Here is a 20,666-nt window from a genome sequence, read left to right as displayed (position 1 = left end):
CGGATTTCAATAATTTTTCCTACAAAAGCTCTTATACTTTCTCAATAACATTTAATTTTAAAAAAAGTTTGTATTATTAAAAAAAAAATATTTAGCTTTTTTTCGAAATTTGATATCTTGAAAATGGGTCATAATATTTCCACAAAATTAAAACGTAAAACGTACATTAATAAGCTCCAGATTACTGCATACTAAAAATACTTTTAAATAAAAATTGTAACATTTTATGATTACAAAATTATTTAAAAAACACTACTTTTAAAAATCTTAAAAATATTTTTGCCCATACTTTGGATATATGTATGTGGAAGTTTGTGCGACCCAATCGTGCATTTTATTTCTTCTGGAGTTAAAGTTTCAGAGTATAGTATCGTTAGAGAAACACAGAAGTCTTTTCTCCCAAAATTTGTCCGATACTCATGATATAGATCTTTTTTGAAAAGTTGTTAAGTAGACTTTAAGATGGTTATGAGCATTGTCAAAACTCAGCTTTGTCGAAATGTTTCTATTTTTATTTTTGACATGCATATTATAATTATAGTAGCTATATGGCAATTGTAAACAAATTTGTGAGTCGATATTTTAATTATTTAACTTGACAATACAATGGTAAGGACGTCAAAACAATGTGTGTCAGCCGATTTCGACGGTCCATCTGACTTTCCAGTCCCTATATTCTAAATGATTGGTAGTAAATTCGCGTTATGCATTTTTCTTTATTTTTTAAAGACCAAAAATAATAGTAGTCCTCATACAATTTTAATGGTCCAAAAACGAAAAATTCGATGTTTAAAAATGGGTCAGCATTTGATAAGCACTAAATATCTGAAAACAAAAGTATTTTTACACAAAATGTATTTAAAAAACTGCCCTAAAGTTTTTTTTTTAAATAAAGGTTATTTTGAGAAATAAAATGGTATTTAGGTTTTTAAAAATTGACTTTTTTTGCAGGTATATTTTTTTTTAATCTTCAAACATAAGTACAATTTTTAAGCTTTAGATACCGGAACAAGTTTGTGCTTCCCAATCTTGCATTTTATTTTATCTAAAATTTCTTGGAGGATTGGAATTCTTCAGATGAAGAATTATAAAAACTTATTTCACTGCGCAAATAATCGCATTCATTTTGAATGCTTTGTATACTGATATTTCATTCTGTGTTCAACAACCTTAAAGTTTTTATATTTTGAATCAAAATTTTAAAACAATTTTTTTTACAGTGTTGTATTTTGGAAATCCCAATGGATATTTAAAATATTTTTTGAAAAACAAGTAAACATATTCGAGCACAACAAATTACTTGCGAATGCACACAAAAATATGACATGAATTGTTGGCATTATTTATTTATAAATTTCATATTGATGCCACAAATAGCTGCCTTGAGTTCAGTTCCAGAATTTTTATTTTTTCGGAAACACAAAGATAGCAAATAAAACTCACGAAAAAAAACAAACAAAAAATTAACAAAGAAACCAAAACACACTGTTTCGGAATTAAATAAATTATTCGAATAGTAATATTTTCACAAATAATATAATAAAATAAGAACTTGAATAAAGTCTTCACTCACAGTTGTATCCTGAATTGAAATATACACCAAAGCAATTATAATACCAGCAACAATCCCCGATAGTACAAAATAAACAAATTGATATCGGGCCTCGTAGCTTATCATGATTTAAAAATTCGTCTAAAATCAATTTAAAGCGCGAATATTTTTTATTAAAAAAGAACACTTTTCTACGAGTAGCACCGGAAAAGTTGTAGTCACTCGTTTGGTCTTTATAAGGAACTATAAGTCGGCTATAAGTAGCACGCGACTACCGCGACGCACGGATAAATTTCAAATGCACTCGCTTTAGTAATAAAGCTATAAACCGCGCCTTTTAATGGATTCTTATTCACCAGAAGAAAAAATTGAAAAAATTAACAACATACAACTCGCGGGGGTAGTAGCAGGTAATTGTAGTAAGGCAAAGAATAAAACACATGTGTAGTATATCGATTGGCCTAATTTATTGACGGATATCCACTTTCTTGTTTACATTTCCATATTCTAGGTAGGTAAGTCCAAGTTTAGAAGAAGATTGGGGGGGGTGGGGGTTGAGGGTTGAGGGTTTATTTTAGCAGTTCCTAGAAAAAGAATGGCTATAACTTTCTTGGTATTTGTCCAATTGTGCCGCACCACCAGCCGGCCGGTAAGGATATTGTACAAACAAAGAAACAAAAATACACTCCGATTCACTCGACTGGGCCAAGCAAATGTTTTTTTTCTTGTGTCATAAAATAAGGGCATACAAATAGTTCAAAATATTTATATGAATTGATATAAAAGGTTTTCCAGCAAGAGGTTTCATTAAGTGTATTTTGCCTGGCATTTAGGTAGCTGCCATATTTTGGCATTTTACAAGAAAAAATATGGCATTACTTAAAACTTAAAGACAAAATGCATTCAAATTGTAAAAATTCACTTTAAAATCGTTGAACGTTTTGGAAAATTTAAGCATACAATCGTCGGAAAGCACCTTCTGGAAATTTAATGATGAAATTGGTGCAAAAATTTGAGCTATTAGAAAATTTAGTTATGTGAACAATAGAAACTATTGTTCAAGAACAACTGGGAACTGTTAACACAGCCATTCATCCAAAAATGCGCCTTGCCACTAAAGATGATTTTTGGGCCAACATTGGGGTCATCTTCCAAACGATTTGAAGCCTAGTCAGCAAACAAACGGCGTTGTCTATAGTCATGAACTTTGAGATCCTGGGCCAGTTTGATCTTGTACGGTTGTAAGCCCACCTCAAAATTCGCTAAGTTGAAGTCTCCGAAAGGCCGAGTTCTTGTGCATGGCAAGGAAAAGACTGCTTCTGCTTTAAACTTTTACTTTTACTTTGGGACCGTGGCGATATTCTCGGCCGATCTTGCGTTCCTTGAGCGTGCGGGTCTTCACTGATTGTTTACTGAACCAGTTGTCTCAAATTTGGCCACCAAACTTTGAAGAGTCGACTGTCAAGGGCGTAGACTTACTTACTTACTTACTTAAGGTGGCAATACAGTCCTGTGTGAACTAGGGCCTCACCCAACAAACTTCTCCATCTAGCTCGGTCCCTAGCTAGATGTCTCCAGTTTCACGCTCTAAGTTGGGTGAGGTCACCTTCCACTTGTGCGCGCCACCTGATTCGCGGTTTTCCTATACTGCGCTGTCCTGTGGGTGTGGATTCGAAGACTTTCCGGGCGGGAGCATTGGTTTCCATGCGCTCTACGTGACTCAGCCATCTTAGTCGTTGGACTTTTACCCTTCTGGTTAAGTCTACGTCGCTGTACAGCCCGTACAGCTCGTCGTTCCATCTTCTCCTCCACTCCCCTTCGATGCATACGGGACCGTAGATCACACAAAGAACTTTTCTCTCGAAGCGAACAATGGTGCTTTCATCCGCTTTTGTCATGGTCCATGCTTCTGCACGTACAGGGGCGTACACGTCTAAAATGAACTCAATCCGCGCAACGTTTGCGTTAGCAAAACTCATTTTGATAATGAAGCTTTATCATTTGAACGTGCTGTTCAACCGTGTAACTTTCTATGATGATTTGCCGTAAGCAACTTAATAACAAAGAAAAGTTTTGACAGATGTCACCAAAACAAAATGGCCTCCGCGGGGCGCTGAAATCTACCCGCGCCAAAAAAAGCCCTATAGAAATCAAGCCGGTTCATCAGTATCAATGTCTGCACTGATGGGTTATTGAAATACACCGAAAAATCCGTCGAAATATTACTTATAGACACATTTATAAGCAAAATTTGCGAAATACAAAATTCAAAAACTTTTTGTCGTGTTATTTCTAAAAAGGGTTGATCACAATTTTTCACAAGACTGTTATTTAAAACCTTAAGGCCTCATAAAGGATTAGATCTAAGAGTATGCATTCTTCTGTGAAGTTATCGACGACATACAATCGTTAACCTGCTAATTGGTCATGGGAATTATCCTAAAATGGATATGGTGCTGCAACTGGAGACATTGTAGCTATATTTTTAGTATTAAAAACATTTTTTCTTTTTTATATTGGAATAAACATCCATTAATTTCATTTTTAAAAAACACTCGTTTTTTTAAATATAACAATGAAACCTCTTATTGGAAAACTCCTTCTTATAAAAAATCCACGGCAGAATATTCTTAACTCCAGCACTGATTAAAAACGCCCGAAATAATTTAACTTGATTTTTTCTATACATTACAAACTAAAAGCCCTAATTTAATGACTCAGAGTGTATAATATGGTAGCAATATCGAATCGATGTTTCGTTAAGGATAAATTAACTCAAGGAGCTATACAATTATTGTTATTATTGTCGTCCATTGTCCTTAATATCGCACACACAAAAGTTTCAATTCCCTTCGGTCAATGATTAAGGGTGGTGTTGGGATAAGTGGTAACCGATAACGAACAAAATGTTGGAATAAAGTAAACTATCCCTCGAAGCACAAACAAAGCGTCTAACGAAGACCACGACGACGCGACGCACAATGACGCGGTCACACATATAGAATTAATTTAGTCCTTTTTCTGGAGTATCAATAAGAAATGCAAATGAATAATAATTACTTAAAGCACTTCTATTAAAACAGCTTTAATTCGAAGAAAACCTTAACGTTGACTGAATGAAACTCTCCAAAAAAAAAAAACAAATATTCACATGCAATACGAACGACACACAAAACACATATGACTCAATTCAAAACGGATATTCTATGGTTTCTGATACGAATTTTGATATAATTTTTTTTGTTTTTATTTTATTTTTAATTACAAAATGCTATTTTTAAAAATATACAAAAAGAAACTTTCGTACCTACATACATATGTATCTCTATGAGTAAACTGCAAATTGAGTATGAGCAAGATGTTTTCTTTGGAGCCGCATTCGAGGCGAAGCAGAAGATACACAAAAATACACAAGTTTTACCTATGCTCGAGATTCGAATGAACGGAAGAAGGAACCATGAGCTGGCATCTTGTGTGAGTGCTTTAATACCGATGTTTTACAGCTGGAATATCTGAAAAACTCATGTCGAGGCATCTCAGCGTGCGTCGTTGTCAAGTCGTCACAACATATCGGCAGCACTGCCGGCGGCGGGCGGCCGGCCTGCTTCGTCGTGCATCGTGTGGGCTGTAAACCATCATCGTGCGTCGTCATCCGAATGATATTCAGTAAACAAAGTAAACGAAAACTAATACAAAAATTAAATAATTTTTGATTTAATTGTTTTTATTTTTGAAAGGAATGTTTATTCAATTCATTTTCATGATTTTTGACGTATTTTGAAACTTGGGTAGAGATGTGAGGAGAAATAAAGTACAAGACGGGTTGCAAGTGGTCGCTCCCGTTTCCAAAGAGTCAGTTTAAAGATGTTCCTGCTTTTTAAGATTTAAAAATATGCCTGCAAAATAAGCTAATTCAGTTTCATTAATTTGCTTTTAAAAGTTTACATCTTAAATTCTGTCTCCTTAAATCACAAGCAACGTATTGCACTTTTCTAGAAAACAAAGTTAACGACGAATTTTTTGAAAATTATCTTTTAATGTGATTGAAACATTCAAAAGTTTTCTTATTCCAAAGATATTTTGTTTTGAATACGTATTCCGTAGGCATTTTTGAATCAAAACGACTCCATTTCTGTTTTGAAACAAAGAAGCTCTATTCCAGAGTAAATTCATTGTATTCAAATGTATTCTAAGTTTTGGCGTGAAGATCGATTACTGTCAAACTATTGTGAAAAGGATTTAATAATTATTTTTAGTTCGATCTATTAAGCTGTTCAGTGCGGATACAATTTTATAAAACATCGGTATGGAATCAATCGAATCACCTGTTCTTACATCATATCCACGCAAATAAAAATTAAATACAGAATATACGAAGCGTCAGCTAGCTAAAGTAGAGCGGTAAGTAAATCCTTTAAGGCGAAATTAAGCATGTTTATCATTTTATTCACAACGTAGGTACAAAAGAAAACAATTACTAATAATGCCTACTTGCAACCATAAAAGTGGATCTTATAAATGTAGAAAATTGACAAAAATTTTACAGGATGGTTTTATTTTAAGCTACTGCAACATTCAAAAGCCTAAACGTTCAGACCGAAATTTTAAGAATGGGCGAAGGAAACAAAAACTTATTTTGTCAGAACAAAACCAGAAAAAAATACCGTTAAAGTTTCCCAGAAGACTTTTTTAAACATTCTTAGTGTTACAGCCAGTCGAGTAAGAAATATTTGCAATAATCATTTCAAAACAGGATCAGTTCCTTCGGATAAACGTGGTGGTGACCATAAAAGCTCAAAGTTAAGGGAGAAAAAAATATAAAACCATGGAAGTGCATTATTGAAGGAGTAGAACCGCAAAACGATAGTACCTACCTGGCCATCTTTCCATTACTAAAATGTGGAAAGGTTTCAATCAGAGCAATCAACTCAACCAAGCTAAATTAAGTTTTTTTCGTATGGTTTTCAACACATGCTTTAATCCTGGTTTTAAACCCCCTTCATCAGATGTCTGCTCGACATGTCTTCAAATTTAGGAACATTTAAAAATTGAAATTGAGAAGATGAAAAAAAGGTTCAACTAATGACACAACGTCTGATCCTTAAGTTGCGGGAAAAAGCATTTTATGCCCCCTTAAGAGAGGAAAGAGAACATTTCTTAATGTCTTTCGACTGTCAGAAAAATATGACACTTCACAAAGTTTTTGACCAAGCAGCTTATTATAGTCGGCAGATATATTTGTATTTTTTTGGTCTTGTTGTTGGTAACTCGCACTCATCTCTGACCAATGAAAATGTTTTTTATACTGTTTGACGGAAGGTGGGCAGAATAAAAACTCGATTATGATAGGTATGTGTGAGTACGGCTGGCAAATAGAGCACCACGCCACATTAACTCCGTCGAATTGATGTTCCCCATTCCTGAGCACTCCTACATACCACCTGATAGAGTGTTAAAGTTAAAGCTAAGGAAACTATGGCTGTTGATGAGTATTTGTCCATTTACCAGGAACACGGAACTGTACTGAATTTGGGATCTGATGAATGTCCGGTTTTAGACTTTAAGGATGAAATTTTAAAATTTACACAGCCACTATTCGCCTGGCATTTTAAATTCAAGGCATCAAAAAGATTTATTTTAAAAAGAGGAAAATTAGGCTTAATTGACGTTCGGGTGAACCCATTTATAAGTCAGATATTGGAGAAGCAAAACCAAACACAAAGAAGGGCAAACTTGTAAAATTAAAGGATGCAAAGCTTAATGACGTTAATAATTTACTCCAAAAACACTTTGAATGCAATTGGAAATCCTTACATTTGCTGAATTTTTATAAGGACAACATCGAAACTGACCCTATTTGCGAACCCCATTAAGCGGATGTAGCCATCAGGATTTAATTTGAACTATAGATACTCATTATTCTTATTGTTATCAATAATTTTTGTTTGTTAATGTTTTCCTTTAATTTAAATTACTTATTTATGAAAAAATATAAAAATTAACCAAATTATGTGCTTCAATTTTAAAAACAAAGTATTCCGAAAAGAAAATTTCAAAATGCATCCATTCAATGAACTTCCAAACAACACTGATAAGCAATAAGGATTGAAGATCTAAGCTGAAACATAAAAAGAACTCGATTTCTACTTTTACTAAGGCCTCGTCTCTACAAACGTTTTTTTTTTTTCAATATCTCAAAACTTGAAAAAGTGGAATACGTCGCTTTTGAATCTAGGGGACACAATATCTAATTTAAGAGCTATAGGACCTCATTCTTTAAATCTTTAATACCAATAATAAATTAATGACAACATTCTTAAGAAAGCAATAGAAAATATAATTTTTAAGGGACAACTCTACAAGACTACTAAATTACCCTTATTTAATCCTTGAAATCTAAAATTGCAAAAAATACGAAGTATACGATGAAGCTTATAAGTTAAAAGTTAAGCATAAATTCATTATCTTAATAAGAACATTTTTCAAAAAATTTGTCTTCAAGCTTGTAAAGACCAAACTGACATTAGTTTTATCGTGTAGCCGAGCAGTTGAATAACCCTGACAAAATAATTTAAGGATTTTAATTTGGCTTACTTGAAGCTTTTATGTCTCAGTTAATAATATAGCTTCACATTTTTTAGCATTAACCTTGTAAGGAGATTTAAAAGAGTTTTAAGTGAACACTTACTGATGTAGAACACTTGGATAAAAATATATTATTTTCAAACTGATTTAGGTCTGACATGAAACTATTGAACAGAACGGGTCCAAGTACAGAACCTTGTGGAACTCCATAATAAATATCTCATGCATGGAAGACTTCGCAATTCCAGTGTGAACAAAAAAATCTATTTTTCAAGAATTGAGGAAAATGAAATAAAATTAGTTTATAAACAAGACCATACTGCATCAAAACTCTAGTAAAACATAACCAGTCAATTGCCTTGAGTATTTTTAGTATACGAGTACTGCTTTATTCTAAGTATTTGATGATTATTGAAGTGACCTGCTCGGAATCCGAAGTGTTGTATAGTGATATTAGCTTCCTCAACACAGATTAATAGGCGATCCTTTAAGAATTTCTCAAAAATTGTACTTAATGTGTAGGTAAACTAATAAGTCTATAATTCTCAAGTTTACTAATTGGAACACCTTTTGCTATTTTCCATTGTTCGGGAAAATAACAGAGTCTAATAAAGACGTTAAACTAAAATTTTAGATAAGTTATAGCTTTTTTAGGTAGTACTTTTAACACTCGGGTTCTGATAATAGGAGTTTTTGAAATTTTCAATTCTTTAATTAATTTTTTTACTAACAGGTTGTTATTTCTTAAAATATCTGTTTGTCTAATAGGAAAACTACAAACTTCAGTAAGCTTTTCCTTTACTATGTATTGTCTTTGAATGTCACTTATGTGTGCATAAACCATTTGTTTTTTGCTAAAAGTTTCAGATAAAATATTTGCTTTTTCATCCTGAGCAACAAAAACATTTGAGTTTTTTATTCTTAATACTTTTTGTTACATTCAAAATGGTTTGGATCATATAGAGTACTGTTAAAAAAATGTTGGATAAACATTTTATTACCTTTTCGAGATCAGTTTGCAACACGCGACTGAATATTGCTCAACAAACTGTGGCATGGAATTTGCAAAATGATGGTAATACCGAGACTACTAGCAGAAAAAGGCAACAAAGGTGAAAGTTTGTTCTTTGGTGTTGTACAGTCGTCAGCATCGGTTGAGGATTTCGGTTGACCTTTAAAACGATCTGTGTCTAGGTACAGGCAAAGTAATTTCGTCAAGCTCAGTGAGAAAAAGGCACGTTCAAGCTGGACTAAGAGCACTCAAGCCGGTTCTGAAGGCGGATTTTCCAAAACGAGTCAAAAAAACGATTGTTCCTTACCCAGAAGCACTTAAATTAGACTTAAGACATGTGGAACAATGTCATATTTTAGGATGAATCAAAATTCAAGCTCCATTTTGGAGATGGAAGGATCCTTGAGAAAAGAGTACCAAAAGAAAGACTTAAGTCTGATTGCATTTTGAGGATGCCCCCCAAAACTGAAGGTGAGATGGTGTTTGGATGCTTCTCTGGAGATGAAAATGGTAAAAAGAGATTTCTGGAATCCAGAGACAATACAAAAGTTTAAGTTTTATCTCAATCCAAATGAGAATATTTGGTCTATAATGAAACCTAAGGATGCGAAAAAGCGACCAAAGTCAGTTGATGAATTTAAAAAACTAATTACACGATAACACGATAATTGCATCCACATGGAAAATCTATCTCATTCAATCGCCGATGTGCAGCCGCAATAAAGAAAGGGACATCCAACAAAGTACTCATTAGATACAACATGTTTCTGAGAAGCAATACAAAAAACTGCACCAATAAAGTATTTTTCTTTAATCCTAGAAAACTCATTTTTCGGTATAATCACTTTTTGTTCCCGTGACTATTTTAGAAAAATCTCAAAATTCCTATTATATCATAAAAGGATGTAAACCACATAATAAAACAAAACCTTATTAAAAAATATGTTGTTATTTGAAAACATTTGACAAAATTCGAAAAAAAAATGTTTGGTCAACATTTTTCTAAGAAATGTTTCCATTTTTGATCACGAAATATAAATATTTCTAGTTTGACAGTTTAGGATTTTAAGGTTAGTTTTAACTGTGCCTTAAATAATCCTAGACGAAGAAGGTGCATAATAATTTCCGGTAGCGCTTTTAAATTTGAGTTTTAAAAGGCGTATTGTATGGGGACTTCAGCTACTATTGAACGTAAAAATTAAACGATATTGTTGAAGAAAATAGGCATTCCGTCGAGAAATGTCAAAGTTTCCAATTGGACAAAAGTATGTGTCATATTTTATCAAAAAAGTACCATCAATTTTTCAATACAAACAATGTACTTTTTCAAGTTTTTTTTCATTTTAATGTTCTCAAGAAGCGACTTTTCAAATGTGTATCAAATTTTTTCCGAAAAACCACTTTAAATTATCTCCAGACAAAAACTATAGTATTAAAATTCTAAACTATGTTATACTATACAAAAAACGATAACGCTAAGATAAAGGCAAATGTATTGCTTTCATCCAAACAATTTTAAACTCTTAATTTGAAAATATCTCGTTGAATGCAAAATATTTAAATGTGATTTTTTTTTTAGGTTATATCAAATTGGTTTGAACTTAAAGTAAAATGCACGATTGGGTGGCACGGACTTGACAAAAAGTATGTTCAAAAATATTTCACATATTTTAAGATTCAAAAGTAAAAAAATTAAATGCCATTTGATTTCGCAAAATTAAAACTAAGTCATCGTTTTTCAAGTTTTTTTTAAATACATTTTGTGTTTATAAATTTTTGTAATTTGCGTTTAAAAATATTTCAAGTATGCAGTTATTTAAATCTTACTAAAATAAGTTTAAGATTTAAAATTCGTAAACAATCTATGACCCATTTTGAAGATACTAAATTTAGAAAAAAGGTTAAACATAGTTTTAAAAATATATATATATACATACATAATATAAACAGTATCTATATCATTGTTGACCATCAAATGTTATTAAGACATTATAAAAGCTTGTGACGATACAAATATTTGAAATCGATTGATTAGTTCTTAAAAAAACTTAAAAAAACAAAATGGCGGAGGGTACAAACTTTTTTTTTTTATTGAAAGAAGCCAATTTAAGAAACAAAATTTAGCAAAACTTAAAAAAGAAATACACTACTTTGTTTTTGAGAATATTTAAATTTTCGATTTTTGTCCAACAAATATTATTTTTAGTTTTCCAAAAAAAATAAAAAAAAAACGCCTTACTCGAATCGGATTAAAATTATAATTTCCAAATTTGAACTCAATCGGCCCCTGCTTTGGGCTGTAAATATCAGGACGGACAGACAGGCGGAAGGAATAAGGGGCCCACTTTTTTCGACTTCTCTGCCATCGTAATGTCATGTTTGATTAAAATCTCGAGTCCGAGTTTTTTTATGAATGTAAGACTTTTTAAAAATTTCTATCTATATCTCTACTAAAAATATATCAACTGTTTTGAAATGAAGAAGTAAATAAAAGTAAATAGGCAATGGACCCAGGTTCTTTTTTCTAAATTGACGAATTTAATAAAGAACTTGAATTTTGAAATTAAGGATTAACGCTTTTCTTCATTTCAATTTCAAAAATGTCTGATTTTGTAGAAGTTTTTGAATCCATCAAAATCGTAACCGTCTTGCTTCAATTGAATTTGACAGTTTATAGGAAATCAATTTTTTTTTTTAAAAGCTGTTAAAATAAAACGAAAAATTTAGAAATAGTGACCAAAAAGTAGTGAAACTAAGACTTAGCGTTGATATCAGAAATGATTTTTCTAGAAAAGAGAGTTTTTGATTAATATTTGTATAGTTTAGGCCGAGAATGGAGACCAATATAAGGGTCTTTCACCTGTGCACGGAATGTCGAATATTATCATTGATGAATTTCTCTAGAACAAAATTTGCTGAGCAAAAACAGATTCTCGAATTTTTTTTTTGAAGAAGGATTTCCTTATGAAGCTGGATGTCTTGATGGTACTATAATAGATATTGATTCACCAATTTTGTTCAATGTATGTACATTTTATAATTTCATTAACACAATTTAAGAATTACTTGACAACTTTTCAAAATACGAATTAATTGCAACGTTGTGTTTTAAATTGGTGAAACACTTTTACTTTTCAAATGAAGTCTAAAAAATTGATAAGTGGAAACCCCTTAAAACAACTAATTATTGGTTTCAAACTTTTTCTTCATCTTCGACACATTATTGTTATTAATATCTTTTTTATAACTTTTAGAAACTGCACAAATGGGGAAATTATCAGTAAAGACGGAATTCCAGCCTCTTTTAAATTGTTTTTCTAAATTGCTAAACGAAGAAAACTACCAAAAGAATTGTTGATGTCGATATCTCTGCTGGTTTTTGAAATATAGCCCTAAAAAAAGAGTGAATCTCGTTAAAAAAATTGATTTAGATTCTAGAATTATTAAACGGTCGAGAAATCTTAAATTTCGAAAAATTACAATAACTTAAGTAAACAAACTATTTTTACCAAAAATCCAAACTTGTTAATTGTTTCCGTGGAACCATAATTATTTCATTAGACTATAAGAATCACAAGAGCTACTTATATCGTTCACAGAAGATTAATTAAGTTAGATTGATAAAACCTTTGTGTGAAGTTGTGTAGTTGAATTTATTTTAAGTTTAGTCACTGACAAACCACATTCTGTGTTCATGTCTTATCGGAATAACATTCACAGTGTTCTTGAGATAATAAATTTTGAGATTTTAAAATTTTGTTTATTATGTTTAGGTAAAATGTTGACCACTGTGTGTGTTTCAAATCTATTCAATAATAATTACCTCTCGAAAATGCAACAAAAATATTAAACCATAAACAATTAAAAATAAAAATAATAAATTAATTTTTCTTAAAAATACACTTCTAGGACGGATGGAACTCATTTTACAAAAAAAAAATAATAATAATTGAATGCCTATCAGCTTTGATCAAAACTAAACTAAACTTTGATGATTTTATATTGTTAGAAGAAGTTTTTGATAAATTTTCCAATAATATACAACAATAATTGATAAGAGACATTAATAGCAACAAATATCAAACAGAGGAGGCTAAAGCTGTTTCTTATTTATTGCTTTGGAATGAAACATCGCACAACACTATTAATGATAGTGCTATCAGCATAAGATTAAATAGATTATACTAAAAGTTATTGCACATAAATAGCACATTTTTATAATGTGGGATTATAAGTCGGGCGATATGTGCAATGCAAGCAATTAAACTTTGTTTGTACAAACATTTAGTGCAGTGAAATTAAGCCTAGTAAAATAGTGCCCACTTTCAAGAACTGGCCTTATTTGACATATGTAAAACGCAAAGAACTCAATTTTCAGCAATCGGTCTATTTACACTTAAACCAAGTGAAATAAAGCCCAAATCAATATTTATAAAGTCAAATCAATATTTATATACTCACCGAAATATTAAGTTGGTCATATTTCTCAAATTAATTTGGCTTTGTTCACTTTCAAAAGTGCAATACCACCAATTACTAAAAATTGGTTATTGGTGTTATTTTAATTTTATGAAGTGAAATAAACCAAATTTTTAAATGTTTTTATTATTTCACTTGGCTTTACACTCAAAAATAAATGGAATTAACCTGAGAACTAGGGCTTTTGAAATTTAAAAGAAAAAAGTCGATATATTCAAGAAATAACTGCACCGCTCTAAAATGTGTGCAAATTGATGTCCCCTCAAAACAACAAACTTAGTGGAGAAGGTTTCAGTGACTGAAAGCATGCATCCGATTGTCTCTAAGAAAAAGAGATTTCGAAAACTCATTTGGAATTAGTAATGAGTTTAGTGCAACAGGAAAAAATGCAAACAAAGGGAGTGGTCATGTCAGTTACCTTTCGTCCACGATATGCGAAAAACTGATCAGTTCTATGACTAGCTAAAATAGTATCCAGAATTAAAAAATCGAAATACTATTCCGTATCAGTGGACTCTACTCCCGAAGAAGCTCGATCAACTAACTATTTTTGATCGATATATGGAAGGATCGACGCCAAAAGAAAGGTATCTCACCTTTTTACCAAACTGCGGTTATACTGGCGAAGCCACAGCAAACACTCTGCTCAAATTTGTAGGCTAAAAATACAAGGGGATGCAGGCTCTTATTTTGGAGAGAAATCATTTATCGGCGTTCGTACCTTGTTGTGGTCATTCTCTGAATTTAGTGGGAAAGGCATCTGTTAACTCTTGTCCATCAGCTGTTCAATTCTTTGATTTCGTTCGGAATTTGTACACGTTTTTTCACAGCCAGTACAGAGCGACACCGAATTTTTATTGAGAAATTATCGGAGAAGTAAAGCAGCCCGTTTTTAGTCTTGAAAAACATCAGCGACACTCGTTGGTCTTGTCGAGCTTAAGCAATGAAAGCCTAAGTCAACGGCTATTTAGAAATCGAAGAAGCTCTATCCAGCTCTATCCAATAAAGAGCAAAAAGATCGATGATGGATGGATTCCAGAATCACTTCGTAAGACGGATGCTGAAAATTAGGCATTAGTGAAAGTGAATCCAGGTGATCTAGAGCGAAGTCTTGAAAAGGAGTTGGTTCAATTTGTGTTGATTGACTCATACAAAAATTCCAAAAATGAAAATTATAAAAAACAGGCTTCGAACCAACGAAATGATCAACGATTTTTCAGCTAAAATTTAATTTCAGATAATTCTTTTTCCGTTTATATTTATATGTAATTGTTCAATACCTACTAAAGGAACTCGAGCGAAAAAAATGGTTTACTTTATTTTGAAAATAATTTGGGGCTAGGGGGCCTCCGCTCCTTTGTTGCTCCGAGGCCTCTGGACCTCTTTATTAGGCCCTGTACATATTCATAAGCCTTTGACTGTGTACGGTGGAGTATCGATTTCTATTAGAGGTGAGTTGCAAGAGTGGGGGTCGTTTTTAAGGAAGCAAGCTGGTTGTGAATTAAAATGGATCAAATATTACGGGTACAGACTGATTTAAGACCTTTAGTCTAACTTTAGAAAATTCGATTGTACAAATCCGTCTCTGTTAAATAGGATTGATGCATTGTGTTGACCTCTCGTATGCTTATCTCCATATTGAGTTTGATGACGCTACCAAGGAGTTGACAGTAATCAAGACACCTTTCGGATTATAATAATATCAACGTGTTTCGTTTAGTTTAAGTAGAGCCCCAGGGGTATTTCAGAACAATATGGAGAAGCTGTTTGTTGAGCTCCCTGTATTTGTTTATCGCGATAACATCGTTATTTTTGGTATTACACATGCAAGCGTTGGAAAAAGTTTTGAGTCGTCTTCAACACAATGAATTTCGGAGCACTTAGAGTATTTCTGCCACACGCTATGAACCGTTGGGATCAGTCCTTCTATAAAGAATTTGGAAGCTCTAAGAAACTCACCAAATCTCACGATTCTTAAATAATTGATAGCCTTGATAAGTAAATTGAACTACTAACTACAATCAATTTATATCAAAATTTCTCACAGGAAGTTGGACTTCTAAATGCACTACAATGCCAAGGTTGTGACTACTAGCCAACAAAACAGCTTAAATGCAGTTTTCTGGTAGCAGCACGATTAACGCAATTAAATGTGAATTTACCCCTGATATAGGCACCATATGCTTCCAGGCACGAAGTTGGAGCGTTTATTTCAAACTGTTACCCAGATGGATGACAATGCAACGGCTGCGGAACTGCGCTCTGACACTCTAGCCCTAAGGTTATGAAATCAAGTACCGCCCGACATTCAAACAGGGAAATGCAGATGCGTTTCCTAGTTTTCCAATTAGCCCACATATAGAATTCAATCAGAGAGACCATGATGTGAATATCGGTTATGGAAGATTTTGTTGCTGGTTTCATAAATGATGAAATGTAGGTTTTGAACGGGTCGTAATTCCGGGAGAGATGGAGGCTAGAGTGCTGAAGTACGTTCATGAAGGCCACTGGGACGTTTCAAGAATGGAGCGACTACCACACCAATAAATCTGGTTTCCAGGTTTATGCAGAAACATTGATAAGATGGAAGTGGGATGCACTAATTGTCAATAAAGTGCGTTGGTCTAAGAAAGAATATAGCTACTGTTCTTCTGCAGATGTGGACTGAGAAAGAATACACTTGGACTTCGTTGGTCATTTTTTTGATAAAGTGTACCTCATCTGTGTAGAATTTTTCGATGGCTCTATAACCGCCACGCGCGCCGTGGTGACGCTACAATCAATGCTATCCAATCAGTTTTTGTGTTTGAAGGACGTCCAAACGTGTTTGTGACGGAAAACTCTTCAAGAATTTCTGCGAATTTCACTCAACTCATCACTTTACAACAGCTCCTTTTCTTCCAGCATCAAGCGGCTGGGCAGAGAGGTTTGCTAGAATATTAAAGGAGTCGTTCAAGAAGAACATGGAAATAGGAAAGATGCTGATACCACTCCGTATTCATTCCTGGTGTGCTTCACTCAAGTAGCCAGCAGAGTTACTTCATGGCCAAAAATACCACAATCTTTTGTCACGTTTTGTTCCTGAGGAGAAAAAAGTAACGGCGGATTTTACATCTGCAAAATTTTACCAATCCGCGAGTATTTGCCACGCCACCAGAACCAGATTCTTTCTTTCGAGATTTCAATTGGATATCAACACAGCTATCGATGCCTGTGGACGCTGGGAATAGAAATTCGAGTGAAGCTAATGTCGAATACAATACTGAATGAAATTCTGTTCTTCTAACACAGCTTGCCGGAAATGATACCATCTTTACCACAGCTAATAAATGTTGTGAAGTTGAAGGGATTAAAGTTAGATTCAAGAAGTCAGTCGAGTTCGTCAAGAAAAGGTTGGTAATCATCAACATAATTCGACGTAAGAAATTCAAACCAATTTAGGGAAAAATGTGCCTGATTTCAAACATAGTGTGGTAGAACTTATGGAATATTCGGGGAGATGATGTAACTTATCTAATATTTAACTTTGTATAAATTATATTATCCCTGTTTTTTGAAATGTCAGCAAATTAATTGTAATTAAGTAAAGATCTATTTTGTAATTTGGAACCCAGAGCGTTAACTCCTGTTATTAAATTATATTTCTAATCGAGAAAAAAATATCCATTCAAACATTTTAACGGATTAATTTTAATGTTAGCGGTAGCTGGTCCTCGTACAAGGAGTGAATCTTCAGGAGCCTTAGTCATAATAAATAAATACATACCTTCATTTTTACAATGAAAATAAATATCCATTGATTTCTCTTAAAAAATATATGTTTTATTATTAATATAAAAATGAAACCTCTTAATGGAAACCCTCATAACAAATCTATAATATCAATATAAACATATCGAATTTTGAGGTCTTAAGTCGTTAGAATCGTTAGAACAACATTTCGTTTCTGGCAAATGGCTTATTATTCCATGTAATTTTATCAAAGACTCCATTAGTTTTGGCTTAAGCAGCTTTCGGTACAGTCTTCCAATTGTGTTCTATAAAATATTAATTAATGAAAAAAATTCACTTATTTTTCAAACTTAAAAACATACTTGAAATAAGACTGAAGTCCTTTGAAAACTCATTCGAATTTCCAGTTTCGATTTACTACCTTGACCATCATCATCATCATCCACTTCTTCTTCCTCCTCACTAAAATGCAATTCAATTCTTGGCCTTAAAAATAATTCCGACTCAAGGGCAAGAAATTTCCCAGCCTGATGGTCGGTAACCTTTATAAGGTATTGGTAATCATCTAAAATTATTTTAAATTAGCTTTTTTTCTAAGTATACTCGACACTCGTATTCCATAAAAATTATAGTAGTGCAAAGAATAAAAAAAACTCACTTGAAAATATCATAAAATGTTTACCAACTCCTAAAGGTTTAAAGTCTGCAGCCATAAAGAATGGAAGCCATTTCATCCACTGTAAGGGAGAGAAAAATAAAATATTAATTCAAAAAAAGCAAAGAAAAAAACTTAATTAATTCTGCTTTAAGAAAAATAAGGATCAAAAGGAAGAGAGAGGGAGAAAGCGAGGAACTGAGAAAAAAAATGAAAAGTAGGTTTAAAGGACATTTACTGCTGATGCTGAGTCAAAGTTTTCCCTTTGCGGCTTTTTCACTGTGGTTATTCTCGTTGTCGTCGTCGTCCAAAAGTACCTACCTACCTACAGTCGTCAGTTCAGTTGGACAAGCACTATTTTCAGGACATTTCAAGGGGGATGAGAGGGTGAGATGGTGACTGACTTCAACGACCACTATAACCATAGTCGTTGTCGTTCTTTTAGTCCTCTCACTGAGGTGGCTTGATTATGTGGGTAGCTTAAGACACGTCTGACATTTTAATGACTGTCAGATACCGGACTCATTTCGAAGTTAACTTTTTGTTTGTTTTGTATTCCTTTTTTATCCTTGTTTTCCTGTAAATCTATTGAGCAATTTAATACAAAAAAAACACTGCCTTGAAGATTAAAAAACATTTCTGATTGAACGACGAAGAAGTCGAAGAAGTGTGAGGAACAGGGAGAACCCAAGAAGGGCTGGGACAATTAAACAGAAGAAAAGAAAGAGACAAAGTACAAACAACTTTTTTAGTATTAATACTTTTGTGGATGATGGAATTTCTTTTATATTTGTTGTTATCGTTGTTGTTTAAAAGAAAAATATATAAACTTGAAGTTTTAATTAATAGGCCCTTTAAGACTTTTTTCAGCTTTTTTGTTTCTCAGCGGAAAAGTGAGTAACCTTTTTCTGTTACACTTAAAAGCTATGGTAAGAGTTTATTGCGGGTTAACTTTTCTTTCTCTATCACTTTTTGGCTTAAATAAATTGGGTTTTTTGCCAAAGCCAAAAAAGTTTAAGAAATAAGCACGTTCAATTATCCATGATTTAGGAGGAGTTAAAGCATGAAAAAATATTTATTTGGGTCAGGAAAGGAAAGGAAAGGATGTAGCTAATACCAAGCACTTAACATTATTTAAGGGAGAGAACATTGTGACCAACACTTTAAAATATCATCTTGAACATAAAACACAAACATCTATAACCTACCCTATCGACCAATTCAGGCCTCGTTACAAATCGATAAAGCTGTCTCCGTTCCACAGCGAACTTGTGTGAAACAAACAGGGTATAATTGTCGTCAAAGCAATTGACGTTCGTTTGATAGCAAATCGCCAAAACAAACAGAAGCGTCAAAATCAGCTTAAGGACAGCGGCCATTTGTTCTTGAAAGTTTCAAACTGTTTCTGCCGTTTAAGCTTAAACAAATAATACTAAAACTTCGACGACAAACTCAAATGTCCTGGAAAAAAGAAATGAACAGTCTGATGATGCACTACACGAAGAGCAAGAACAAAAAGCTGGTCTTTTATTCTGCTGTCCTGTCATTGAAATCATTATTGACAAAGACCATCGACAACTACTACGACACGACTGACAGCGGCATTGGCCACGACGATTACTACGAAGGATGATGACGACGACGACTAGCTACAACTTCACTGAATGCATCTATCGCTGGTGGCCTTAATTTCCTCTGATGTAGCCTTCAGCTTGCAATTTCAAGACCTCCCTTTACGTAGTGGAAGGTACAGTGCGCTTGGTGTGCATTAAATGGTTCTCATCTCATGGCTCATCACTTCTTCTTTTTCGATTTATTTTTTTTAAATGGTCGAAGCCAAAAACCGCTATCCAACACTTTTACTATTGAAGTCGTGTGGATGGTGTTGCCTCATGGAAACATTTTGCACCACAAAACACTTTTACACTTTTTTCCTCTGGGCGATTGCAGGACTACGATTTTTTAAGGCAGGGAGAAAAAATAAAGCACTAACAGCCAGCGTCGTCGTCGGTAGTCGTAGTCGTCGTAGTTGGGCTAGGATCAGGATCAAGACAAACAGGAAAGAACCAGGATAGGAGGTTGGAATTTTTTTTCAAATCTAGTTCTCTTTGGCATCCAAAAAATGCAAAAAGTTGTTTCCTTTCACTTTGTTTTTTGTTTTTTGTTTTCTTTTCGTTTAAACAATCTTTTTTTGTAAGCCTGCCGACTACGACTACCACTACGATGACGACGAATGCTTGAAGCTGATGAAGAAGAGAATCTACAAAACTTTTCTTTGCGGAGATACTTTTTTCGACTTTTTATTTTGAAAAACTGCCAGCGCCTTGGGAGACGTGGACACACTATACTACTTGCTTCAATATAGTTTGTGTTGGGTGAGAAGAAAAAAAGGTGGATGTTTTATGCCTATAACGTAGGAGAGATAGTTGATGACACTTTCAGCTTTTTTGCCATAGGGTTGAGAAATTGCAGAGGAAGAAGAGACACAAATTCGAAATGCAGACACAGTTTGTGTTGCAAGAAAAGGTTTAATTTTGTTTTGGGTTAAACACTTATTTATTTTTGAATAATGGAACTATTTTTAAGCAAGGAAGAAACAATTTTAAACAAACTTTATAGGAATAGGAATCTCTTTTTTCAATTTTGTATTT

The 20,666-nt window shown here is 33.2% G+C and overlaps 2 protein-coding genes across 6 annotated transcripts in view; both read right to left on the bottom strand.

Annotated features, from left to right (window-relative positions):
• The window catches only part of LOC129950948 (uncharacterized), a 31,251-nt gene extending 18,117 nt beyond the window's left edge, over positions 1–13,134 (bottom strand). Inside the window, exon 1 of one of the 2 annotated variants that reach the window (XM_056062912.1) lies at positions 12,973–13,134. In XM_056062912.1, coding sequence (XP_055918887.1) covers positions 12,973–13,074 — 102 coding nt within the window. In that variant the 5' untranslated portion in view covers positions 13,075–13,134. Of the gene's footprint in view, positions 1–1,573; positions 2,116–12,972 lie in introns of those variants that run through there. The other variant, XM_056062911.1, reaches the window with a different exon arrangement.
• A 4,294-nt stretch (positions 13,135–17,428) lies between these two features.
• On the bottom strand, positions 17,429–20,366 carry LOC129950949 (uncharacterized). 4 transcript variants are annotated; one of them, XM_056062915.1, is made up of 5 exons: positions 20,285–20,366; positions 19,224–19,476; positions 18,019–18,097; positions 17,723–17,925; positions 17,429–17,665 (listed from the first exon to the last, which is right to left on the bottom strand). In XM_056062915.1, exons 2-5 carry the CDS (start codon positions 19,392–19,394, stop codon positions 17,510–17,512), a joined length of 609 nt encoding a protein of 202 aa, XP_055918890.1. In that variant the 5' UTR covers positions 19,395–19,476; positions 20,285–20,366; the 3' UTR covers positions 17,429–17,509. The 4 variants fall into 4 exon arrangements, with proteins under 4 accessions (XP_055918890.1, XP_055918891.1, XP_055918889.1 ...); XM_056062916.1 differs by having other exon boundaries at positions 20,303–20,361; XM_056062914.1 differs by having other exon boundaries at positions 20,257–20,359.
• Between the last annotated feature and the right edge of the window lie 300 nt (positions 20,367–20,666).

The sequence above is a fragment of the Eupeodes corollae genome, chromosome 3 (assembly GCF_945859685.1).
Source record: "Eupeodes corollae chromosome 3, idEupCoro1.1, whole genome shotgun sequence".
Classification (NCBI taxonomy): domain Eukaryota; kingdom Metazoa; phylum Arthropoda; class Insecta; order Diptera; family Syrphidae; genus Eupeodes; species Eupeodes corollae.
Note: the sequence above shows the minus strand (reverse complement) of the source record. Positions and strands in the feature narration are given on the sequence as shown.

Bases quoted from the DNA above. Each gene is read 5' to 3' on its own strand.
- LOC129950949 (XM_056062915.1), bottom strand. From the start codon at position 19,394: ATGGCCGCTGTCCTTAAGCTGATTTTGACGCTTCTGTTTGTTTTGGCG. The intron at 18,098-19,223 runs GTAGGTTATAGA...TCTCCCTTACAG, and splicing joins GGCCTGAATTGGTCGATAGG to TGGATGAAATGGCTTCCATT. The intron at 17,666-17,722 runs GTATGTTTTTAA...AATATTTTATAG, and splicing joins GGACTTCAGTCTTATTTCAA to AACACAATTGGAAGACTGTA.